This window comes from Melanerpes formicivorus, unplaced genomic scaffold (genome assembly GCF_026170545.1).
Source record: "Melanerpes formicivorus ecotype bairdi unplaced genomic scaffold, bMelFor1.0.p_v2 SCAF_13, whole genome shotgun sequence".
In the NCBI taxonomy this organism is placed as follows: Eukaryota; Metazoa; Chordata; class Aves; order Piciformes; family Picidae; genus Melanerpes; species Melanerpes formicivorus.
In genome coordinates, this window is record NW_027142365.1 from 7,801,054 (window position 1) to 7,828,015 (window position 26,962).

At 43.1% G+C, this 26,962-nt stretch overlaps 1 protein-coding gene across 3 annotated transcripts in view; it reads left to right on the forward strand.

Moving 5' to 3' along the window:
- The window catches only part of DPP6 (dipeptidyl peptidase like 6), a 527,947-nt gene that overhangs the window by 270,474 nt on the left and 230,511 nt on the right, over positions 1-26,962 (forward strand). The window contains exon 1 of one of the 3 annotated variants that reach the window (XM_068145995.1): positions 7,797-8,083. The exons of the other annotated variants lie outside the window; for them this stretch is intronic. Coding sequence (XP_068002096.1) covers positions 8,027-8,083 — 57 coding nt within the window. The 5' untranslated portion in view covers positions 7,797-8,026. Of the gene's footprint in view, positions 1-7,796; positions 8,084-26,962 lie in introns of those variants that run through there. 3 annotated transcript variants of the gene reach the window in all.

Sequence of the window (26,962 nt, forward strand, 5' to 3'; positions counted from 1 at the left end):
AAATGAAAAATAGCCACTATTGCAAAGAAAAGTGTACTTCATAAAACAAATACTTAAAAATCCACTTGCTCCAGCTGTGGCTTTTATGTACAAGGATCTCTCAGGCAATTGTATGTGCTTACATAAGAAGCCTTTCACAACACTTACATTTAAACCAGTCATCGTCTTATATGCAGATCATTTACTCATCCTATAAATCACCATTACAGCTAAAATTGAAGATGAGGCTCTCCCTTTTCCAAGCAGTAGGCTGCTTAATAACCTAATATGTTTGCAGCTGGTTTGAAGGTGGGAATTCTCTGTTTGACATTAATTTGTGGGGATTATTTTGTTATCTTTGTTTTCTCGTCAGTGGTGGTCTCCTTTATGTTCTCTGGCCTGGATACTTGAGTTCCAAAAGATATATTGTGGCCACTTTCTGAAATTTATGTTTAAAGAAAGAAAAAGAAGGAGGAAATAAAGAAATCCTTCCACTCCTAAAGCAGCAGTCAAAAACATCCCATATGCAGTCCAGGAGCAAGGGATTCACCTGCTACTCAGAAATAAGCAGAGAGGCAGGGAGAAAATGTCAGTGATCCCTGAGATTGTGGGGAGCAGAAACACTAAGCCAGACTGTGAGGAGGCAAACTTTGCAAAACCAATTTGGAGGCTATTCACAGCTGGCAGTGAAGCTGGGGCCTCAGAAGTCTCTCTCTCGCACAGATAAACAAGCAAGAAAGAGGCATCTGTTGCGTTACAGCTGCCAAGGTCACACCAGCAGGAACAGGCAGAGGCGGGGAGAAATGCCAACGGTATGGTCTGTGTTCCTTGCAGGGATAGCACAGTGCCAAACAACGATGGCACTGCTAATCATGTGCCTGTGAGCTTAGAATGATCTATTAAAATATAGATTTACTGACTGAAAATAAACCCACCATAGTGGATCGAAAGTAATGTTTCTGAAAAAATACAGTCCACTTAAATAGGAAAGACTTTATCAGCATGCATACTTGATCTTTAGGATAAGCAAACCAAAGTGGATACATAATCCAGAAGTGAGAAGGGCACAAGTACCTTCTGTGTTCCCCAGAGTCACGCTCCAATTTAGGCAGGGAACTGCTATGCAAAATAGCTCTAGCTGCGCATGAGCGAGCAGACTTCTTCACAGCTTGCAGCCCACTGTTGTCTTATTTGTTTACCATGAACTGTGGGGTCCTGGAGCTTGGCACAACAGTAAGAAACAATGTTGCAGTGACTACAGTGCTTCAAATAGAGCTATTGAAATCACTTTGAACTACCTTCTCGTGCTCGAGTTGTAAAGTAAATGATGATAAAAAAAGAGACAACTTAGTGAGGCTTGGGTGGTGCACAAATGGCAGCAACCCCATGGGGCTGCAGGGCAGAGCCACAAGTTGTTCTTGCAATGCCCACTGTGCCTGTGTCCAGAGAATGGCAATGAAGTTGGTGAGGGGTTTGGAGCACAAGCCCTATGAGGAGAGGCTGAGGGAGCTGGGGTTGCTTAGCCTGGAGAAGAGGAGGCTCAGGGGAGACCTTATTGCTGTCTACAACTACCTGAAGGGAGGTTGTAGACAGGCAGGGGTTGGTCTCTTCTCTCAGGCAACCAGCACTGGAACAAGAGGATGCAGTCTCAGGCTGTGTCAGGGGAGGTTTAGGCTGGATATTAGGAAGAAGTTCTACCCAGAGAGAGTGATTGCCCATTGGAAAGGGCTGCATGGGGAGGTGGTGGAGTTGTCGTCATTGGATGTGTTCAGGAGGAGACTTGATGGGGTGCTTGGTGCCATGGTTTAGTTGTTTAGGTGGGTTGGGTGGTAGGTTGGACATGATGATCTTGAAGGTCTCTTCCAACCTGGTCTGGTCTATTCTATTCCAGATAGCAGGAATTCTCGGGCCTGTGGGAACATTTTGAAGCGTATCCCCTGTAGGAACAGATATTAATGCAAATAACTAATTAACAACATTGACTAAGTAAACTGGATCTGATCTGTTAAATGAAAATACCACAGCAAATTGCTTTCCTAATGATCTTGGTCATAGGCAATGGAAATGTGATGTATTTTCATCTGTATCTATATTCATAACCAATTATTGCCTGTAGCATGTTCACAGAAACTTTGAAATACAGAAAATCATCTGAGTGGATCCCCAAGCCACTGAAGTCCTCAGTGGAGCCTCTGAAAAATTAATCTGGACATAGAGACTCCTCTGTGACTGAGCCTTGGCAGAACCAACGTGGTGGAGACAACCAGAGAGGGGCAACAGTATCAGGGTGGTGCAAAATCAAGCTAGCTAGTACATTCCCTAAAAGCTTTTTATCCTTTTGGAATAAAATTATTTTAGGGATGCTGTTTGACAAGGTGAGAAGTCTTGTCAAAGATAAGGATTAATTTGGAACAAGATTAAGTGGTTTTGTGATCTCCTAATAGGAAGAAGAAGGTTGGAAAGCAGTACCGGGTACGGGGTGTGAGCAATGGAGATGCTCTGCAGCCTTTATAGGGCTGATGTCAGCTGATCTACCATCCAAGTGTTCCCAGTTCCAACGGGGGACATTGCTGTGTGATATTACTGTTGTCACATTCTTGGAAAGGGGCAGGGCACAAACTGTGCTTTTGGAACAAAACAGAATTAAATTCTGCCTCTCCAGAGCTTGTTCAGATGAGCACACAACAGAGATCTGCAAGATGAACAGCCAGGATGTCTGGCTGCTTTTTCAGCATCAAGAATCATAAACTCCTATAAAGAGAGGTTTTTAACCATGCACCCCTCACAGTTTTACAGCTCTCTGTTCTGCTCTGACATCCCTTATATCAGGAGTACTTGACTTTCAGCAGGGTGTGCAGTGGAAGAGCACAGATTCCTCTCACTCACTGTATATAGGCCATAGGGGCCTAGAGTGAAGAGATGCTGTGCCATTACTTTTTGTGTGGCTAAGATGTTGGCACTGGGACTGAGAGAGTGAATGAGGTACCAGCACATGTTGACACCTCTGTAGCATAATGATGATGAATAGCCTGTCTTCCCTTTCCCTTTTGTTTCTCTCTGAATCTCTCTAGGAAAGCTGGAGTGCTGGGGAAACAGGGTAGCTGCAAATGTATGAAAGCTGAGTTGGAGATTAGTTGGATTTACCTTTTTGGGAACACACCACTTGTCTTAGAAAAGCATGGGTCAGGTAGAATTTCTTCTCAGACAGCTGCTGCAGGAGCTGTCAGACTTGTGTCCCCACCCTGGAGGCACAGCACTAGTGCATACTGAGCACTGGTCTGCTTGCATCCTGTTGAGCTCTTTTGATCCAAGCATCAGTTGCCTTTCAAATGACTGAATGCTGAAAGCCATGGCTATGGTGTTTTACCCACTCCTCTCACCTTTCTTATAGTGCATTTCTGTTGGTAGACTGTTTCTTTTCCTGAGTTACCTTACTAAGCTGTACTACCTCCATAACAACATATCTTAAAATAATGTAGCCCTTGGAACCTTCCCTTTGTAACCTACCTGTGAAAAGGTGGGGGTTTTGTTGTCATAGCTTGCCAGAGTACATGCTTGCCTGTGCCTTGTGTTGTCCCTGAACTGACAGCAACCCAGCCAAACCAATGGGAATTGTACTGAACGTGAAGCTCAGAGGGACTGGCTGTACCAAAGCAGATTGTGTGGTGTGTTCTGCTGGAGGGAGCACATAACTGCACCCCAGGTACCAATGGTTAGACCCACTAAAAAGTTCAGTTATGTAGCTCTCCATGGGATCTGGTCTTTATCTGGGGAGAGGAAAACATTAGCGGACTGTGTAAAGGCAAAGTTAATCAAGTAGAATTCATTTCTACTTGCTCTGCCCACTGGCTTCAACTTCCTTGATGTGGTAATGAAAGGGGAATACACTGTGACACAGCCAGAACTCCAGTTTTCAAAGGAGCAGAAGGGTTCTGCATCCAGTAACTCTACCTGCTGCTTGTAGGCAGCAGTCCTTGCTTAGTCTATACTCTCTTGAATAGATGTGTGCAGCTGGCAGGCTTCTTGTGAGCATCGCCTGCCATTTGATCTGGCCTTCATAACATGGAGGAGATAGGAATGCACTGACTCATGAGAGCCCATAGATGCTGCCCATAAAGGGGATGCTTTGCATCTACAGGCAGCAGAGATCTTTGTTTACATGGAGAAACAGAATCAAGGGCAATCGTGTTAAACTGATCTGCTTAAAAATGTTTGGAAGCAAGAACAAACTGCTTCTTTCCCCAGCATGTAATGTGTGGTCAAAATCAGTAGTTACTGTGCTTTAGCTTCTCAGAACTGACAGATCTTTAAGGCAATGTTTCTTTAAAGTTTTAGTTCACCTTGTCTCTCCAAGCTTTGTGGTGGTGGTAGAGATGCTCTCCAAGAATGCTGAAGTCTGCTTTGAGAATGATCCCAGACTGCAATCCTGTTCCTGCCAGGCTCTGGAAAACAAAGCACTTCCTTTCTAACAGGAAATGCTCTAGGACATGTATAACCTATGTGTTATAAGGTAATTAAACATTATCTGTCCTACTGAAGCACTGCACAGTTTTGTTGAAACAAGTGCTCTGGGTGAAGATGAATTGAGAAGCTGAGAACAGTTCCTTTCAACTGTCACCAGTTTCCTCTCCTGATGGGAGGGAAATGTCTGTCTGTCTTGCCAGGGTGCTCAGGGAGCTAATTGATGTCAAGTGTGGGGCTGCCATTCACATGGTTGTGGTTGGCATTTTGAACATGCATCTCGGTTAACAGGGGGAGCTGTCTGTGCTTAGAGAGGTGTTCATGAGCTGTGCCAGTGGTGGCATAGTGTGGACTACGTGGATGAAGGGAGGATATTTATGATGAGAGTGCAGCTTGTGTAGCAGGGTGAAAGCCTGTGCCAGATTCTGCACACAGCCCAGCCAGCCAGTGGAAACAAACCTGTTGCAAATGATGAGTGGCAGGGGATCAATAGCTTGATGAATCTTCAAACCTGGCAGAGTGGAACAATGTCCTGCCTGTATCCCTGTGATTGGTTGAGATGGGTGCCAAGGTCATATTCCCAGGGTCCTTATCTGCCAGTGCCTCCTGCAGTGTCCTAAATGACACTCTCTGTATAAATCCTTCTGCCTGGGTGGCTGCTTGGATTGGCAGATACTTATCAATGTCCTGTGATAGGGGTGTATTAATCTATCATAAGTGATGATTCAGCCAAGCAATCAAGTTGGTACTCTAGCATAGTACAGAGTTCAGGATGGATGGTCTCAGCTCTTTTAATATGGGAGCAGATTATTCTGTGCCTGTTAATAATGAGTATTTTTGAATGGCAATGGCCACTATTTCCCCCTCTAGCATCTCTTTGGGGTTTTCTTTTTGGAAACCTCTGAACCCCTTGAATCAAGGTGGTAGAGAGCTGGAGGATATGACTGTCCTCTTCCACATCCTACTGGCAGTGAACTGCAGCTCAGGGCCATCTGATGGGCTGAATCCCCCTTCACAGGTAAGGGGTGACAGAAGCACACTGCTGGGTATTTCAGTGACATCAGGGTGACTGCCAAAACATGGGGAGGTGCAGCAAGAACAGTCAGCATCATGATTCATCTGGTAATGGGGCTAAGCCATGTGCAGTTGCAATTGACTTCTTGCATCCAGCAACAAGCTTCTTGGAAAACTCTGAATTGTAAGAAAGAGTAGGGTCTGCTTCCAGAGCTAGTGAAAACTGTCCTAAGTTGTTTACTGTGAATGAATTGAATGCACATGGGGAGGGCATTCAAGGGTAACCAGAGAGGTACAAATAAATACATTTATTTTCAAGAACAGCTAAGTTCAGTGACTGAGGGTTCAGGTACACAGTGTATGGGGACAGACACAGTAGACAGAGTGAAAGGGATCAGCTTCACAAACTATTCCAGGAAGTGAAAAAAATACTGAGGGGAAAGAAAACCCCAAACAAAACAAACCACAACAACAAACAAAACACACCCCCAACAAAATCAACCCCAGTTTTGTTTCCTTTGAACTCCTCTTGCAAACAAAAGCAGCAGGAGTGTGTAGTGAAAGCAAGCCTTCATTACTACCCACAACAGGTAGAAAATGAAACTGAGCCAATTGGAATATTCAGACTGATCCACCTGTATAAGACCTTGAGAACAATTCTGTTCTGATGGCTGGGGAAGAAATGTATGAGCAAGAGTAACACTACTATAAACACACACAAAATATTGTGACTAAAACTATTGGAAGTAAAGAGATGAAACTGCAGTGTAAGCTAGGACTGTGTCATAGTATAACCCAGAAAGAAGTTAACACAGGCTGCTAGATTTAAATGTTAATTATTACTTCTTGTTAGAAAGGTGCTATTCACTTGTTTGTAATGAGCTGGATCCTGGCACCTGGGACAAGGCAAGGCTGCCCAGTTTCCTGCCAGCACAATTTGGTGTTACAGAGCTTTTAAGTCACGATTTCCATGAATTCATGGGATGTGAAATAGCAAAAGTACAGAAATGCTTAGGAGGTCTGAGTGGTGGCTAGTAAATAATCTCTGTGAAAACTTGACCTGCTGTTGAGCTGTTCCTGAACCAAGGGTAAAATTATCCCAGGTATAAGGAGATGTTTCCTGTAGCAAGTTGTGTTCCTGGTGAACCTGATCTTGTATAATAAATCTGTGCTGTAAAATCAAGGATCAAATGGGGTGTAATCACTTCCTTGTCAAATAAATACTCTGATGTTCCCTTTCTGTGGCTGGTTATCTGCAGACTCAGCAGAGATCACAGTATCATATGCTGAGGAAATGTGTAACATTGCACAGCTCTACAGCACCGAGATGAGCTCTGGCCTCAATCCAGCCCAGTATGTTGGGTGCACTGGGAGGGAACTGAGGAGTGGAAAAGCATCAGTGTGACAGCTTTATGTTGCCTGATGTTGAGGTGAGCTAGGGCTTGAATCAGTTCTGAGCGAATAGTGAACCTCTTTCATGCTGCTCTAAGTTTTGTCTAACTACATAAGGTCCCCTGAGGGTTAATAGTGAGTGCTACTTGCTTTATGCTTTGCACTCAGGCACACTCTATGCTCCCCCATACTGACAGCAGGGTGGGTGAGTGGGCTAGGAAGGCTTGTTTGACAGCTCTGCTGTATTTGAGAGATCTCCATTACAGCAGGGAGTCTACTGGGAGTGAGATACAGCAGAGTGGAACAGGTAGTGCACACTGGTAGTCACCCTGCAGCATGACCTGCATGACAGCTGCAAGTGTGCAGGAGGCAGCTGCAAAGTGGTCTCTGTCACATGAGGGACACGGGGAGCATCAATGCTCCTCGTGTCCCATCGGTGGGAACACGTTTCCCTGGGACTGCACGTTGTATCCTCCAGAACTGCCCGGGCAGCAGGGCAGAGGCTGCCCTCGGCACAGCCTTCCTTCATAGCTGGGGACTGCCAGGGCATTGAAACCTCCACAAGTTGGAAGGCAACAAATACACGTCTGCCAGAAACGCGGCGTCCGCGGGACTCCCTTCGCTGGCATGGCAGGGAACGCAGGCTTTCATTCCTGAAGCTCGGGTGCCTGCGGCCCCTCTCCCTCGGCTGCGGGAGGGCAGATGACTGCGAGCTCCCGCTCTGCACATCGCCAGCCAGCAGCACATTGTGCTCCGAGGCGCCGGTGCATGCGCAGCGCAGGGGCTGCCGCCGTGGAGGTGGGGAGCGAGGACCACATCGCTGCCTCCCGGCTCTGAGCTGCCAGTTGCTGGTTGCCAAGCAGTTATCATTGTTTCTGTGACGATTGCAGAGGCTGTTGCTAATTGAAGAAGCCCCCACAGCATCCTTCTCTCTCTGCTCCTGCTTCTGCTTTTATTTTAGAGGCTCAAGCAGGAAGACAGCTAGACTAGTGCTTTTTTACGTTGCTTTTTTATTTATTTCTTTTTGTGGGGGTGGGAAATTTCTCAGCTGATGATTAAGTGATGGACTAGTTACTCATCCTTATCCCTTCAGTCTGTGTGTGTGTGTGTATGTCTGAATACACACACACACACACTGTAAAATCCTGTTTGCCACTGCAGTGGGCACAAATAGGTGAGCATGACTACAGCCAAGGAGCAAAATGCATCAGGGAAACAAGCCCAACAGCAAGAACAGGTAATGCTTATTTTCCTCAATTTCAAACAAATACAAATTTGCATTGTATAGCTCTGTGTTTCTTGTCTGATTTTTTCCTTCTTCTTCTTTTTTTTTCCTTCTTTTTTAAATCGTGGTGTGTGTTCCTAAAATTGTCAACTGAGTCACCAGTCAGTGGCAGGAGGAAAGTACTGTGTAGCTGGGTTCAAGGTTTGCTTTCTGTGTGTGTGTGGAGGCTGGAAGGGGAAGCTGAAATTGTGCTATTTTTAACAGCCTGCACCTCTTGCTGAAGGCTATAGAGGTTTGTTCTGTAACTTGTTCCTTCTGCATGTGGTGGTGAGGTGGGGGGAAGATGTTGGGGCAGAGGCCCCTTCTTGCTGCAAGAAGAGGGTAAGGCTCTTTCACAGCCCCTCTGCAGATGGATATAAAATTGCAGAAGTGGGTTTTAGCTACTTACTTTGAAATGTGCTTTTTAGGGATGCTTTCTGGTCTGACATTTTCTTGGAGGGACAGTTTCTGGAACAGGGTGTGCTCAGGTTGTGCATGTGCAAGCAGTGATGGGGCGGAGGGGGGCAGGTGGGCAAAAAGCATCTGTAAAGTATCTGTAACTCCCACTGACTTTGGGGGGAAATTGCAGTGCTCACACCGTACCTGAACTTGATTCATTTATTTATCTTGATAAGTGCTTTATGTGTTTCAGTAGAGGTAGAAAGTTAAAGAGTTAATTTACCCTGTCTTTTCTGGGTTTTTTGGAGGCTATTCCTATTTGAGAGCACTTACCAGAACAGAATGAACTTTCCTGGTCAAAAAGCAGAGGGTGGCAGGGGAAAATAAAGGGGGTGGGGGTTGGAGGGATGGGGTGGGGGGAGAAGAGGTATATCCTCAGCTGTAAAGGATAGGCATAGGTAATAAAGGATGGCAGAAGGGAAAGTCTGGTTCCAACCTCTGAGCTCCAGCTGAGGATGCCAAAGGCTCATGGACTTCTGGCACGCTGGCAAATCAGCAGCTCCATCCTCCTCAGCACCAGCTTCCCCTCCCTGTGCTCGCCCCTGCCTGGGGGAACCACGGCGGAGCCTGTGCGCTCCAGTTCTTCAATTCTCATCATCTCCTTAAGACGCTGGAAGTTCAACACTTCAGTCTTTGGTTAGGACAGTGCAGGAGGATAATTTAAACAGATCTCTCAGGACACAAATTGATTCTTAAAATAGTTCCTCCTGGCTTGATAGGCTGAGCGCCTCACACGTTGTTTATCTTTCTTTTTTTTCTTTCTTTTTTCCTTGCTGCTTTATTTTAGAGAATTGGGGAAGGGAAAGGCATGGGAAGTCACCAGGCACCACAAGTGGCCTCACAGAATTTGCATTTTCAGGGTGACATTTTACTAATGGCCAGCATAAGCTCAGTGGTTCAATGAAAACAAGAGGAAAACAACTTTGACACTGAGGGCAAAGGAACTGTGCTTTCATCTAACCTTACAGCTGCTGGGCTTCTAAGCTTCTCTATCCATTGCTTTTGGAATGTATTTTTGTCACTATTTGCTGCAGGTTAAAATTAGTCTAGCTTTTGTTTCTGGGCAGCAGGGGTGTGTGAGTGCCTTTTCTGAACAAAGAGAGCTGTGGAGCTCTCCCATTCTTCTTAAAGCTGTGTAGAAGTGTTGGGTTGTGTAAGTCAAGAGGTGTAAGTCAGTTGCCTTTCATAGAGGAGCAGTGGGTTTGTTTCAAGTACTGCTACCTGCCTAGTGCCATTTTGCTACTGGAATACTCTCTTTGCTCTTTTGCTCTTCCCATATGAAGTATAAAATGCCCAGAATAGCTCTTTTAGTGTGGTGCAGAGCCTTGAGTGAATGTATTCCCTAACTGATGAAGTTGCAGTTACACCCATATGGTATGCTTAAATATTCTCCAAGTGCATGCTCTCTCAGCTCTGCTCTAGTGTGACCACGAAACAGAAATATCCAGCATGTATAAATATCAATGACACTGATGAATATTAATATTTGAGTCTGTAAGGAATTTTGCTCACTCCCATAGTTTTGTTTTGTTTTCACAATGCATGATGAGTAAAATGGCTTGACACTGGAGGCTTGGATCCAGCCCGTGGATTTGAGTGCACTTTTATCTTCCAACACCAAAAGCAGATCTAAACCCTTATTTAAAACAGTTCATAAATTAAAAAGGGCTCTATCCAAAATCTATTTCCAGCTGAAATTCTATTTCCAGGCTTGTGCATATTAAGAATTGCTGAGACTTTTTTTTTCCCCCTCTTGCTTAAAACTGATCAAGATACTGAAAATTGTAGCTGGGAGAACATTGAAGTCAAAGTGCTAGTCTGTCTGTAGAAGACTGAGTCGTTTTCAGAAGCAGCAGCTGCTACTGTCGTAAGAGATTGTGACCGTTCCTTTTCTGTGCTCCTTGCTGTGACATTCCCTGGATCCAGAGGCAGGCAAGTGACACAGTTGGCTTAAGTCTATGCTGCCTCCTACCACACTAACCCAAACAGAAGCTAGGCACGACAAGACACTGCAGGAACAGGGTGGGGAAAGTTTGAAAACATCTGCAGAAGCTTTGTGAGAGTGAATTTCAAAATCTAATTCAGAGCCATGCGTGTGAAGTGAATTGCAGATGCAAATGCAGGCAAGTTCTGTCCTTCTGGCTTGAGATTGACAACAATTATAATTAGAAAATGATTGGGACGTGCAGATAAGCAATTCGCTGCCTCACCTGCTTGAAGCCAGGCAGTACGCATCCCTTTCTTCCCTTTTAAATATGTTTCTACACAGTTTCTTTTCAGTAGGCAATGTTCACCTCCATGCCAGTTAAGCTATTCTTAATTTTAATAATTAATCTCCTTGCTTATCTGTTTCATGGGTCTGAAGTTTAAGTCTTTTGGGCATCATGTACAGAAAGCGTGCTGTAAGTGATGCATAATACCATCTCTTACTGTGAGGTTGTGACTGCTTCATCAAGATGCAAGTTGAATGTGATTGCTTCTGTACACTTAGCTGCTTCTGACACACCTATGGGTCCTTGTTCAAATGGTTGGAGCTGGATACCGTGCAGTGAACAAGTATTGCAGTTGTCTTTCTGCAAGACTGAGGGCTCAGAATGCTGTAGAAAAACCTGGACACCCTATTAGACTTGGGATCTAACTCAAGAGAGCTGGTGAATCTTGTTCTCTGTCTTTGGGATTGCTAGCTGAATGTGTGAATACACCACGAAATCCACTTTTCCACTAAAAAAAAAGAGGAAGAAAATAGCAGCAATAGGCCAATGTGCTTTAGCAATTCCCACTGGCTGAATATCTTTGTGTTTTACTATAAGCCTGTATGTTTATTAGCTTAGTTTAGCCCAATTCTTGTTACTTCTAATGGCCTTTGGATTGCAAATAGCTCTGCAGTCATACAGAAAAATAAGGAGGCTGATTTTCTTTTCCTTTTTGGTAAAAATATGGTAATAGGCATATTACTAAAATGAGACTTGTAGCTATTCTGAAACATGAGTCAGCATATCAAGGACAGCAGGATCACTGATTCTCAAAGAACACCTCTTATAAAGCATATTTAAAGGGCTGATTGGTTAATTGGGTACTTGAACACTTAGAATACATGATTGTTCCTGTTTCTTTTGTAGAAAAGAACTGTCATGGACTTGCAGAGAGCGAAATGTGCACGTGCCCCAGAGAAGGTTTTTAGTGATTTGGGGTTACTTTTGCATGAAACTCCAAGTGAAAGACCGAAAATTTAATAAGGAGGCAAAACAGCTCCTGGGCTGCCTTTTATTCAGGTGGGCTTTGTGGAGAAGTGGAGTCAGAGCAGTAGGACAGCTCCACCTTTAGCTGTCATTATGGGGATAAATTTTGAATTTTACAGACCAGCTGGAATTCCAAATAATAGGTGTCTCCAAGTGGAGAAAGAAGATGTTTAACTTGGAAAACCTAGGCTGGACTCAGGGGTAAAATGATGGAAAGATTAATATTTCATGCTCCTAATGTTCCTCTGCCACTCTGCTTCACAGAAATAGCATGTAGTACCTTGAAGAGTGAGTGCAGTTGGAGTATCTAATATACTATATGGAAATGTGCTTCAAGTGAATTTATCCAAATAAGAAAAGAAAAGAATGCACTTCAGGTTCATTATGCAGACTTTTCCCCCTACACAGGTGTAATTCTGCTAATTCTGGGATTCCTGTAGCAAGGCACATCAATCCCTGTGCTCTCTGCTGCCTTTCTTCAAGGTCATAAATATCCTCAATCACTGTGAGCTGAGTCCTATGATGTTATTTCATCCCCAGAGTAGATTAAACTAAAAAATATGGATGTGCTTACATTGGGAAGTAGAGTGGTCCCACCCCACGAGGGTGAGATGGTATTGAAGCCCCAAATACACGTTTTTGAACAGAGAGTTATTTCAGGCTGGTTCTGGATTGGTGTAAATGTCCATTAGTGGTTGAGCAGCATCTTCTTCCTTAGTTTCATCCAAAAGAAAGCCAGTTTGTGTGCTCTGAGGACATGCTAAAATATGAGTTAGAGCATGGTAGATAGGTGCAACTGAGAGATTTGGTCAGTAGTGCAGCTCTGAATTGAACAAAATCGACCATGTGCATCACTTCTCTTTAGTAAGGATGAGAGAGATTCAGTTAAATAAATGTAACTTAGTGCAGGCTATGTTCCTGTACCTGAAGATGTTCTTAAATATTTTCCTTTTCTTTTTTTTAATCCTGTAAAATGTGACTTAAAGTCACTGCAGATCTGCTCTGCTTACCTGAGTGCTGTCCAGAAAATCATCATCTCTGTGTGCCAAATGTCTTGGTTAGTTCAACATGCTTCACCTGAAAGGCTGCAACAATACTGATTCCCTGTGACACTGAAGACTACTTACATCACATGAGCATTACAAATTGGCTCCAAGTAGTGAAGGATTCCTTCATGTTGTGAACAGGCTGTGGTGTACAGTGAGTTCAGCTGCATATTATAAGTTGTGAATTTTATCTGTTGAAATAGGGAAGGGTCTTTGTCAGTACCAATCCTGGTGAATGCTAGACCACAGAGAGCCTCTACTCTCTGTTTTCTTAGCAAGGTTTGAGATTACACTTTGGAGTTTCATGCTCAGAAGCAGATTGAGTTGTGAATGTGTTACAAACAAATCCCTGATGTATGGTGCCATTAGCTGGCACAGTCAGTGTCCCTGCAGCAGCACCCCAGTGGCATGAAATCCATGCAGAGGAATTGAAGAGCATTGTGTCATACCTCTGCAGCACCCAGATTGAGCAGTGGGCTGAAAGGAGCTTGGCCTGGAGCTGTTGAACAGGTGGGAGTGAGTCTCCCAGGAGATGAGCTAATTTAGCTTATTAACTCAGTGACTTGTGATAGCAGAGCTCCTACGGTCTTGGCTGGAGTTGAGAACTGCCACATCCCAAAGGTGAGTCTCTGCTGGTGAGAATCCCTCATTCTCCCTTATTTGAAGCACTCTCCTGGCTCTGCTCATTACAGCTGTGCAGAGACCAGGGAGCAATGTCCGCTTTTGAAAGGTGTCTGCCAAAGAGAGGAAAGAGGAGAAATCCAACTCTGACTTGAATAGAAAACAAAGGAGATTTACTCATTTTCACAGAACTGTTTGGTGTTAATTATTTAAGTGCATAATTGTTTTCTTTTAATAAAATTGTTCACACAAGGCAGTACTTCTTTTTCTTGATGGCAGCTCTCTAAATTACATATCTTATTGTAGACTCAATGCAGGCTTCCTCCAGGAAGTCACAGAGAACATCTGTGTTTCATTCTGTTAATGGTATTTGCTCTATTTCTCAAGAGATTAGATTTCCTTAATAGTGCTCCTGAGAACACTGTATTCAAGAACAAAAAATTGCATCAAACTGTCAGTCTTTTCCAACTGTTAACTTGCCATGAGGAATGCAGGCAGCTCAGCAATGGCAAGGGGTGATACAAAGATGGAAAAAGAGCATGTGTGACATAAAACTGGAGTCTCAAAAGGAGAGGACTGTAGAAAAACTCTTTATGGTGTTCAGTTCTGGAGTGGAAGTGCTTCTGTAAGGCATCAGATGTGTTGAGACCACGTAATGGTTAGTGATCTTCTAAGCACACTGCTTGTAAGGGTAGGAATACCTCAACAGTACGCTCCTTGTCATTATGTATCCTTTACTCATTGGCTTTTCCTTGACTGGTCAAGTAGGATGTGCTGTGCCACAATTTTAATTGACTGCTGCTCCCTCCAGTCCTAGCAGAGGTACTTTGTTCTGCCATCTGTCTTGTTAAGTCTTCCTTTTGTTGTTGGATTAAGACAGAATAATTTGTCTCTGAAGTTCACCGGTTATCTAGGAGTCCTGAGTGTGTTTGAACTCGGCACGAAAAAGATCTTCCTCTTTCTACCTTTTGTTTTGTGTTTATTTTATTAACAAAAAGACCTCTTTAAGCATCTGATACTTTCTTGTAGTTGTGGTCCATTAGCAGTGCTATGCATTGCTCCAGCCACTTTGTGAACAGTGCTTTTACCTGCTTTCAGTTCTTATGCTTTTAATGCTGCTTCTTTGTGATCTTTATCATGCAGCAAGCTGTGGTGAATCATTGTCTTTGGATGATATGAGAGCAGGCAGCACTTTTTAAACGTTATATTTATTGCTTATGTAGTTTATGCTCTGTGTTTTGTCTTCAAATCTTTTGTTCTTTTGCCCTCCCTTTCCCCCTTTATTTCATCCCTTTTTTTTTTCCTTTTGTTCTGCCTTCTCTGATTCTTAAGTGGAATTTAAGTGAAATAAATTAAGAGAAAGGACAGTGCCAGCAGCAACAGAAGAGGAAAGCTGAGTGTGCTCCTTCTCTGAAAGGCTGCTGCAAATGTGGAGAACTCCTCACTGCAGAAGTGAGAGGAGTGCATTGAGCAGGTTCCTTTATTAAACAAATTTGGAGAGGGACCTACACTGTAATGAATGTGATCAAGAATGGAAAGGTGAGTGAGCATCAATTTCTGATTTAAGAGCAAAGTCTGAGTGGGATTACAAGTGGGTTTGGACGTGGCACTTGGTGCCATGGTTTAGCAGTCATGAAGTCTTGGGTGATAGGTTGGACTGGGCGATCTTTGAGGTCTTTTCCAACCTTATTGATTCTATGATTCAGTGGCTGGAGCATGCAACTTGCATTGTAGCTTTGAGCAAGAGGGTAAGACTCTCATCCTCTGTGAGAGTCAGCAGCTGCTCTTCTGCTGAGGTGGCCCATTGTCACCTTAAGTTGGGTGGGGAAAGCTGGTGGTCTTCTGAGGTTAAGTGCGTGAAATCTGAAGTTCTGAGATACTGTGGTTAACTCGGGCTGCACAAGTGCCTGAGATATCAGAGAGATGTACTGCTTGACATTCAGATAATGTAGGGAAAGGGTTGTAGGAGAAAAACTGAAAGTTAAAACTCATTCTGAAGGCTTAGATATGAATAAGAATTTCAGCAGGAAGAAAAAAAGATCAAGATACAGGTAAATCCTGGCAGGACTTCACATAGTTATAAGCAAACTTGCACATGAGAGGGAGATAATGTATAGAATATTGGGATTTTATCTGATTCTCAGATTTTGGGAACTTGAAGCAGTTTTATATTTTGAGGTAAGAAATGCATCTTTCAGCTCTCTTGCTCAATGCAAAAAGACCTTTTCTGAGAGAGTGATTTTTAAATCTTTTCTCTCCCTCCTTTTCTCTCCCTCCTTTTCTCTCCCTCCTTTTCTCTCCCTCCTTTTCTCTCCCTCCTTTTCTCTCCCTCCTTTTCTCTCCCTCCTTTTCTCTCCCTCCTTTTCTCTCCCTCCTTTTCTCTCCCTCCTTTTCTCTCCCTCCTTTTCTCTCCCTCCTTTTCTCTCCCTCCTTTTCTCTCCCTCCTTTTCTCTCCCTCCTTTTCTCTCCCTCCTTTTCTCTCCCTCCTTTTCTCTCCCTCCTTTTCTCTCCCTCCTTTTCTCTCCCTCCTTTTCTCTCCCTCCTTTTCTCTCCCTCCTTTTCTCTCCCTCCTTTTCTCTCCCTCCTTTTCTCTCCCTCCTTTTCTCTCCCTCCTTTTCTCTCCCTCCTTTTCTCTCCCTCCTTTTCTCTCCCTCCTTTTCTCTCCCTCCTTTTCTCTCCCTCCTTTTCTCTCCCTCCTTTTCTCTCCCTCCTTTTCTCTCCCTCCTTTTCTCTCCCTCCTTTTCTCTCCCTCCTTTTCTCTCCCTCCTTTTCTCTCCCTCCTTTTCTCTCCCTCCTTTTCTCTCCCTCCTTTTCTCTCCCTCCTTTTCTCTCCCTCCTTTTCTCTCCCTCCTTTTCTCTCCCTCCTTTTCTCTCCCTCCTTTTCTCTCCCTCCTTTTCTCTCCCTCCAGCAATAGTGTGGTGTAATTAGGAGCCGTAGAGAGAAAACAGCGAAATAAATGAGGGGAATAAGTGTGGTCAAGGGTAGAAACAAAACCTTTCAGAAGCTCAAGACAGATGCTGAAGTTCAGGGCCCATGAGGTTGATGAAGAATGTCTTCCTGAAAATCAGGGTGGAGGCTCTGAGCCAAGGCTGAAGACAAGAGCCTGCTACTTGTGGAGATAAAGCCCTGACAAAAGTAGTGAAGTGAGCTCTTAAGTGTGATGGGAGTGGAAAGGATGTGGCTATTTCCCACAAGTATTTGCAAAAATCCTTCACAGATTAAGGAAAATGAGGGGAGAGTGGGATAGTAACTATTAGCAATCTGGGGGAGTTATGGGAATTACATCAGTATCATAGAATCAATAAGGCTGGAAAAGACCTCAGAGATCATCAAGTCCAACCCGTCACCCAAGACCTTGTGACTAACTAAACCATGGCACCAAGTGCCATGTCCAGTCCCCTCTTGATCGCCTCCAGAGATGGTGACTCCGCCACCTCCCTGGGCAGCACATTCCAATGGCTAACAACTCTTTCTGTGAAGAACTTCCTCCTCACCTCGAGCCTAAACTTCCTCTGGCACAGCTTGAGACTGTGTCCTCTTGTTCTGGTGCTGGTTGCCTGGGAGAAGTATGATTTGATTTGGTGGTGAAAGGTGCTTGTGGAGGAAGAAGCTGGAGATAGTCAGGGAGGGCAGGCATAAGGAAGCAGAGAGCACAGGACAGCACTCTTCCTTATCCCACAGGGAGATAGCAGCAGGAACAATGAGACAGGGGAAGAAGGAAAATCAGCTATGGAAGTGTTTACAGGGTTATGGTTAGCATGATGATCCTCTGTGCAACAGCCAAGGTGTGCAGAGAAACAATGATGCTTGTCAATCCCAGGAATGCCTTCAGTGGAACATCTCCAACAGTTCTGCCAACTTCCTGAGGGCTCATAGCAAGAGAGTGACTGCTCTCCATGCAGCATGCGAATGACATGGTGACACCAACAGAGGAATGAGGTGGAAGATGAGGACTATCTGCAAGTCTTGTGTGGCAAAGGGAGTTCAGAGCATTGTCCCTTTGCTTGCCTTTGCTGGGCACTCATGTTGTGGCCTTGGGCGGTGCATTGTCTCAGTTTCTCCATCTTGCTACACACTAGTAGCTGTTCACCTACCTGCCTTGAGGGAAGCAGTGAAGAGCAGTGTTATTGCCAGCACTCAGATATGCTGCATCTCTTCAGAAATGTCTTGTCTTCAAGATAGGTTAAATAATGCATTAAGTAAAGACACTGATTTCTGTCATGTGATGTGCAGTGGGAAAGAAATAGCAGCTAGTTTTGCTAGGGAAGAAGCTTCTCAGAAGAAAAAGGAAGGAAAAAAAGATTAAAGTCATCTTCTTTCCCAAGAAAAGGGCTCTGCTTCCCTTATTGTCCATTATATTACCCATCCATCAGTGCCCTGATTGTCCCTCTTTGAGAGACAGCCTGTGTGCTGTGCACATGATCTATGGTCTCTTGCAAGGCATGGCTGCTCCTATCAGGAGATATTATTTTTTGAAGGAATCTGCAAGTGAGAAGTGCAGATAAACTGTAATTTCTCAGAGCAGAATTTGTCCCATTCTGCTGGACAAAGTCTGGGCACAGAGACGCACCAGGGACTTGGTTTTGGGATCTGTCTTGTTAAATAGCTTTGCAGCCCCATCATCGTGGCTGTGTCTCCAGGCTCTGCAGCCTTGACAGAAGAGCTTGCCTAAAGGATGGGACAATCTTCCCACATCTGTGTGAGTGAGGAGTGCTGTTGGAAGGTCTTTGTCTCCATGACCACCTTAAAAAAGGCTGAATTGCAGACGATGATGTTCAGAGGATAGGCTAGATTCTGTGCTGGGATCCAGAGACTGGATTGATGTGATCCTGATCTGTCATCAAGGGAACAGAAGCATCTAGATATGGTCTCTCTGCTGTTGCCTCAGACTTGGTATGTTACTTAGACCTGTTTGATGGGCATACACACTGCCAGCTGCCCTGTGTGGGAAAGCCTTGTGCCCTTCTGTGTCTGCTTTTATAGGTGTGAATTCACAATTCTAACCTGAGTGGGCAGTCAGCCCCTGAGTAGGTCTTATGGTGAAGGAAAATGATACAGGCTGAAACATTTACTTAAGTATTAAACTTACACATAGAGAAACCTGTTAGAAAGGGGAAGATTTTGAGTGAAATAGTAAAAAAAAAACCCCAAACCAAAGGCTGAACTGCTGGTTGCATTATTATTTTTAACCCTCCAGCTTAGTTCCTTACCTTTGTCAGTCTGAAAACAAATTGCTGTTGCTTTTATTGTCTATGAAAACTGAAAGAGATAAAACTAAAAGTCAGTTTTATGTAAAGATTCACAATGCTTTGACTCAAATAGTATACAGTGCTGTTGAACTGCTGCAGAGCTTGAAATTGGAAGAGATAATAAGCCTTCATCTGAAGCAATTAGTCTGCCGTTTTTGACTCCATTACCTTCACTTATGTCTGTAGCTGAATAGTTACATGAAGGTATTTAAGGCCTAGTTATAATGTATTATATATTATTGTCAAAAGTGAAATCACAACTTTGACATTAATTTATTGTTAATGTAGCTTGTCAGAGATGCCATAATAAACATATAATTGACCGGAGGTGAAATGTATACAGTAGGACATTAGGTGGGAAAGCATTTGGGTCTTTAATTTAGCTTAATCACACACCATGACCAACCTCTCAACTCTTTTTGTGTATGGTTTAAAGGGGTCTGATACTTAATCTTAATGTGGTTGTAGGAATTAATGAATGGCACACTAAATTATAGCCATCCTTAAGTATGCTGACAGCCTTACACTTTTATCTTTCTGCTTTCGTGGCCGGGATCAAATGGTTATTTTCAAATGTATATACAACTTTCTGTGACTGCTGGTAAAGAGAAGCTCAGGGCTGGACAAAGAAAATGTATTGAAGCTTAGCTGATGTTAAAATGAGAGAGAAAAGAGGCATGAAGTCATGAGTTTTGGATTGTACAAAGTCTATAGCAAAGAAGATGATGAAGCTTGAAGGACATCGTAAGCAAAAACTTAAGGTTTTTGTTATTCTGAGACAGTGGTATGAGATAATAAGGAGAAGTAGTTCAAGGTGGGGAAGGATAACAAAACTTTTTTTTATTGCCTGATGTTCAAGTTCTGTAGATTGCACTGAGTGTAATAAACGTTGACTGGTCCTTGTGGTAGGAAATTGTGATCTAAACTTTGTTTCTTCTACTTAAGAAACCCTGGCACAGTTCAGTAGAATCTGGTAATACTAGCAGCCTTTCAAAAATAATCTCCAAATATCTTTGGTGTAAAAGTTACTTTGCAAATGTTGCTGAGAATGTTAATCCATTGAATCTAATGAGTATTTGAAATTAATCTTTGTGAGCTTGATCAGTGGAGTCTCCAATTGCATGCAATTGAATTATTTTCCGGTCTTTTCCTCATAAAAGACAACACATAGTTTTGCATGGATTATATCAGGGCATGACTTTGCTGTTGGAAGTTATGCTGCAATTAGAAGTTTTATTCTAATAACCCAAACTAAACCAACCAGGTAAAACAAAGAGCAGTTGTGAATGTATGGGGCAGTAAAATCCAAGGATAAGTTGATCAAAACAGCCCTGGAAAGTAATTAGCACATAAGATTTGTCCATGAATGACATGTATATTGTTCAGGAAATGTTTTGACTTTCCTTGCTGAAGGCTTTTCTCTCTTGTCCAAATATGGTATCTCTTGGTACTTCAGAAATGTTCCTTGCCCTTAATATCTTTAAGGTTATAGTGATTACATGGATGATGTCTTCATTTGGTTTTGTTCCATGTTTGCAGCCTGGGCTTTCCAATGCCCTTCTGGGAGATTAGGAGGCTGAAAGGCATCTTTCACTTAGATGTGTGTAAAACCAAGAACGTTATGTAATGCTGGTAAGTGACTGTGTCTGAAAGATGATGAAGAGCAAGTGGTCAAACTGAAAATCTACTGACTTCATCAAGCTTTGAACTGGCTCCTGTGTTATCTTTCACTAGTCTGAAAACCTTTGTTTAGAAAACGGAGGCTTTAAATCTACAAGAGCAACAAACCTGTCGTTAAGTTTTATTCTATTCTGTTTTCATGTAGGCTTTATGATAGAAAAAGCTGATATTGTAAGTGAGTTTTCTCTGTACTTTTGTTAATCATGATTGGGGGAAATGCTTATTTCAGAAGTCAGATTTCTCATAGGTCCTCAGACGTGGGCCTAAGAACTCCAGTGGAGCTGTGCTTGAGAATGGACTTGAGGATTAGGACCACATTATACATCAGGCCATCTTTACATGCTGAAATAAGCCTGCAGGCTGGTTTCCTCATAATTTGTTTCAAAATATTTTGCTAATTACCTTCTATCCTCATGCTTGGGAGGTAATACTGTTCACACTGGTTTTCTCCTGACCTTGAGGTGGGAGGTGGCTAGAATGCACTTGGGTCTTAAGTCCAGTGCCAAACCTACATGCTGTATGGTATTCTTCATGTAAGTTCCTATAAAGCCCTCTAAGTTCCTATAACTTTACAACTTTTCCAGTCAGTTACAATGCTCTTAGCATCTAAGCAAATAGTCATCTTATATGTCATGCCAGGAAGAAGCAATTTTGTTGTTTGCTCTTCAGCATCCTAATGTGAATTCCAGAGACTACAGAGATCACTAGCAAAGAGTTACTGTCACAAGCTTACCTCAGATTTTAAGTTTTCAGTGTTCACTCTGCTGTAAATTTGAGCTGTTTGAAACTATGATTGATGGGAATTTTCCTTTCTGTAAAATGCAATTCATTCATGCAGGGATATTCCCACTAAATCATCTAACTCCAAATATTTTGGGGGAAATGATGACCATGCCATAAATGTAGTTTTAGTGAATTTCTGTGCATCTGCAGTAAAATAGAAAACAACAACAACAAAAATATTTAAATCAGGATTTTATGGGATGGAGAATTGCAAACCAAACAATACCATTGTTCTAAAAATTGGTTTTGCAGCTAAAATATGCAATAAGCTTCTGGTTTAATGCTTAAAGGTTTAAAAGATCTGAAAATTGACACATTTTGTCCCAATTTGTGATACAACTGGAGTTAATTACTCCCCCAATTAATACCGGAAAGCTCTTTCCCATCTCACTCTAGGAAGGAACAGAGGGCTTGGCTGTTTGCTACTTCTGTAATAAGTAATATTCTGGAAATACTGTTTTATGTACACAAAGATATGAAGTAATTGAGCTCAACAGGCCATGTAAAATACACATGGGAAATAACACATGTATTTGAGGCTAAAAATACAAGCCTAAATGAATCCTAGTGGGATGCTTGCTGCTCATGCTTCTTCTAGTCCTGTCACTGAATCTGGAGTTTATTTCTCTTTACTTTGTTTCCAGAATAGCTGCTTTGTCATTTTCCCTTGACCCCTATAAAAAAAGTTTGAGCAAGAATCAATTCCTTCTTCAGCTGTGTTGCTCTGGCATGGTCTGTTGCAATAAACAAGTTGTGCGTAGTCCTGCAGAGAAGAAGAATAGATGTGGCAGAGGTTTAGGGAGGCAGTTAATGGGAGAATGTAATGAAGCTACACAAGTGTGCTCTTTCTCTGGAGAGTTGCTGTGTGGGAAGACAGTGATATACATTCTTCAAACCATGTTCCAGATGATGTTTCATTCCATTCTATCCAGACTCTTGTATTTTTCATTGCAAATGCCTATGGGTTGCAAGAAGCATAGCCTCTGATATGCCCTGAGCCGAGGTTTTGTCTTTCCTTGGCCCACTTCATGACTAAATGCTTTGTGTCAGTCAAAGAGAAACTGGTTTTGTGAGGAGAAAGAAATTAACTTGTGCCAAGTTTTTCAGCAGCCAGTATGTACTGGCTGTTTTAGTGTGTTTTAGGCTGGATGGTAGGAAGAAGTTCTTCACAGAAAGAGTTATTGGCCATTGGAATGGGCTGCCCGGGGAGGTGGGGGAGTCACCATCACTGGAGGTGTTTAGGAAGAGACTTGATGGGGTGCTTGGTGCCATGGTTTAGTTGGTTAGATAGTGTTGGATGATAGGATTTCAAAACAATAACCAAAAAATGATACATACACAAAACCAACATGAAACCCAACCTCCTTGATGGAAATTAAGTCATCATCAAACACCAGTGATGTTGTGGGCAGAAACTGGAGAAGTCCCAGACTGGACTCACTGGCAGACAGGAAATGGATTCAGGAATGTATGGATGGGGATCAAAAGCAGAATGGGCAGACTCTTCTACAGATGGTGGCCAGTGAAGAAGAGGGCTTGATGCTCATGATCCCTGAGCTTTACACTAAATAAGAACTACTTGGGATAGAATCCCTTGTTGGCCAGTTTAGGGTAACCTGTCCTGTCCACTCCTCCCTGCAGGTGTGGTCTCTTATTTTCTGCACCCCCAACATGGTACACAAGATTTAGCAAAGACCAGGCTGGATGAGGCTCTGGCCAGCCTGATCTAGTGTGGGGTGTCCCTGCCCATGGCAGGGGGGTTTGGAACTAGATGATCCTTGTGGTCCCTTCCAACCCTGAATGATACTATGGTACTATGATACCTTGGTCTCCACAGGAACATACATAAGCAAGAACCTTTCTGCACACTGATCCTTGGTAGTAACTAAAACCATCAAGCATTATTACTGCTAGAAGCAGTAGAAAATGTGCATTAAACCAGATTATTAGCTTGAGCAAACACACCAATAAAATCATTGGTGTCTGATTTGTCAAAATCCAGTGACCAAGAGAAGGCTTTCTGTAGAAAACAAAAATAATAAAATAATCCACCTGTGACTCTTGCCTGCAGGAACTACCTGAAGGGTGATTGTAGCCAGGAGGGGATTGGTCTCTTCTCCCAGGCAAGCAGCACCAAAACAAGAGGACACAGTCTCAAGCTGTGCAGAGGAAGTTTAGGCTCGAGTTGAGGAGAAAGTTCTTCACTGAGAGAGTTGTTAACCATTGGAATGGGCTGCCAAGGGAGGTGGTGGAGTCACTGTCTCTGGATGTGTTCAAGAGAGGATTGGATGTGGCACTTGGTGCCATGGTCTAATAGGCATGAGGTCTTGGGTGACAGGTTGGACTTGATGATCTTTGAAGTCTCTTCCAACCTTGGTGATTTTGTCATTTTGTGAAGAAGGGAAGAAAGATTTTTGCAAAAGTAGCTGCTCTATGGCCAGTCTCTATAAAGGGAGGTGGTTTGTGATGGATTTGGCAGTTGGGAGGCAGTTGGTCCCTGCTGCCAGGCTGCTACATTTGTCCTTCTGGTGCCTGCCTCAGTGACACCTCTCTGACACCACCACAGAGGCAGCTGGCCAAGGATGGCACTGAAGGCTCTCATCCATTTTTAGCAGAGGCCACTTACTCTTCTCATCAGTTGGGCAGTGCTTCAAATTCCTGTCACACATTCAGCTTTTAAAAAACAGAGGTAGCTCCTGTGGGGGGGAGGGTGGTTGTTCTTTTGGGGGGTTTGTTTTGTTTTCTTATTTTTCTTTTTTTAAGTAGGTTGCTTCTTTTTAGAGCTTTTGGGAGAAACATCCTCCTGAGTTTTGTCTCTGTAATGCCACTGAAAGCTGTTCGTTGTGAGATGCACTCTGCATGCATGGAACACAGCTGTAACTACTGAACAAGCTGCAGATTCTTATTGAAATAGCTGGGATTTGGCAAGAGATGACCAGTTAACATGAAAAGCCAGGAAGAAAATCAAATAGTTGTGGGAGATGTTGAAAGTAACAGATGAGGAGAGGGGGTTTGCAGAATTTGGACTCTACACAATAAATTATTGCTGGCAAAGGAAATGGCTGCCTGCTTTTCAGTGATATTAGAGAGCTGGGAAGAAATGTGCAGTTTGCACAGACAGTCATTTAGTGTCTTTTATAGACAGGCAAGGAAAACCTGAAGGGGGGAAAAAGACTAATTAATCATTACTTTATGTAACCTCTACCAGCATGATACAGCTCTGACATTTGAATCCTGGCGTGCAGCGTTCATTTAAATTAGATCTGGGGGTTTTTGGTTTGGGGCTTTTGTGGTCTGGTTTTTTGGGTGGGTTTTTTTTTGCTGTAATAAGAATAAGATGTGGAAATACTTGTGGGTGTTTTAGGGGAGTCTAATAGTGTTCGATGTCCAAGTCCAAATGAAAATGACAGTCTCAAATGTTTTAGCTTTCTGTATACCACATAGTTGGTAAATAATGCCCAGGGGGGAAATTGTTGAGTCATGATAAATTGTTGAGCATCCAAAAGCTATTGTTGGTCTCGCTGGGGACCACTGAAAGCTCAGTGCTCTTGAAAATCCAGCCAATTATGTAGGTGCTTATGCACAGGCTTTGAAGGCTCATTTTCCTTGTGTATTGAAAATGATGGGGTTTTTAAAAGCTTTCTCCTGTTACAGGCCCTTTATTTATTCCCTCTGTTTTCTTCTGAAAGCACCTAAAAAGGCAGCATACTTGAAACACACACATTTGAACTGCTGTGCAGTCTAATTATGGCTTTTAATTTCAGGAAACTGAAGGTGGTCTGCTGGTCAGTATTAAGAAGGAGGCAGCAGTTTCTCAGATTTTAGGGTGCTAGATAATCCTGTTGAGTTTTGCCTTTTTAATTGCATTCAAGAGATTATAATGAAGCTGAACTGCCATATATTGTTTGGGGTTTTTTTTATAATTGGAATCTAACAGGCTGTGAAAGACCTTAGGACAGGAGATACTCTAACCATTTATACTATTAACAGTAATGCAATGTAATTACAGGGTTTTGTTATTTAAATACAGCCTCCTTGCAGAAAGGTGTGTGCTGCTAAACTCTTGCTTTCCACGTGTAATATTAATACCCAATGTGGGTTTTGTGCTTTATGTCTTCAACTTGCCTTTAAAAATATTCTTCCTGATGTCTCAGTGCTGTAGGTGAAATGCATTACCCACATGTGGCAGAGGGGGAAGCTTAGTTTGAGACTGCAGTGACCGACCCAGGGCTAAACAGCTGCTGTGCTTCAGCCTCTGAGCCCATGAGGTGCCATGTTGTTGGGTGCTGTGGGAATTACCAGCTTGGGTCAGCACTGGCTTCAGGCAATTTGTTGCAAGGTCTCTGTGTCCTGCATTGATTAAGCATTTTGAAAATGTTCACAGTGATTTGTTCATTCATTCAGCTACACAGATTTTGATTCTTTTAAATAAGATTAGACCCCCTTGGGTCTTTGGTGCTTTATACGTGCACCTCTAGAGATTTGACAGCCATTTAAGGAAACTCCTCCTAGACAAGTCTCTTACAAGTAACTGTGGGTATTAGCAATCCATCAGGAGAACACTGTGCACACTATGATCATGTATGTTCATGCATTACACTTACAGATACACAGGCATACAACTCCACCATCAAAAGCACCATATGAATCCTTGTGCCTGCCAACACTCCTTGAATTCTGAACCTTGAAAGCAAGAAATCACTTATTACCCTTAAGTGTAATAGAAATCACTCTTAAGGCCAGGATGCTCCCAGAAAGGTGTTGGGCAGTATCTCTCCCCTTTGAGAAGCAAAATTTTTCAACTAATTCAATTCAACTAATTCAACTAATAATTTTTTTCTCCTGGCCTAGGTGATAACTGTCTTCAGAGGGGGTGGGTGTAAATAAAACCAAATAGGCAGACTGGTGCAGCACTCTCGAAATATGTCTTATGTCTGGAGTAAAGAATAGTGCCCTTCCCCTGCAGAGGGGTGTAAATTTGAAGTGGTTTGTTATTTGCTCCTGAAGAAGAAGAAGATTTCGTGACGTCTGCTGGTTTGTGTCAAAAAAAATTCCAAGTGCCATAGATGAATGCTTTGCAGTGACAGGAGGAACTGCTGTTTGGATGCACTGATCTAACCTCCTCTCATACCTGAGTGCCTCACAACCCTTAATGCGTTTAACCTCCGCAGCAGGGATGCTGGCATAGTTTACGAAGCTTGCTTAGTCTTCCTAACTATCACAGGCTGCACGCTTACCTTTAATTTGTGATTCTCCTTTCACTGAGAGAGGATGGAAGCATGAAGACATGATCTAGCCTTGTCTCAGACCTAGTGCTTAACCCTTGCCTCCCAGGTCTTCAATGCTTTCACCATGGAACTAGTCTTCCTCCTAGAAAATTCAATATCTCCTGTCCTCAGCCAGGAGTGACAGGAGTATTTTATAACCTGCAAATGTATTTGCTTCCCTTGAGGGGCAGAATGTATGTCATTCCTTAGTGGGCAAATAGGCACACGTGAGCAGGGCTGCTTTTAGTTGTCCTACTAGACAGATAATTCTGCAGCCACGGGTCACTGGTCTGGGAAAAAGATATATGAGGAGGCTTTCAGGAAAATCCCTGACATTTTATCTCTTCCTGGTCTTCATAGCATGGCAAAGCAACTGCATTTTTCATAAGCTGCAGCTAATGAGGACAAGGAGGGCCTAGAGAAAGTGTGGAGGCTGGAGGAAAGAGAACCTTCCCTTGAAAATAGATGTAGTGTGTTAAAAATATATGTGTGGGGAAGAGGAAAAAT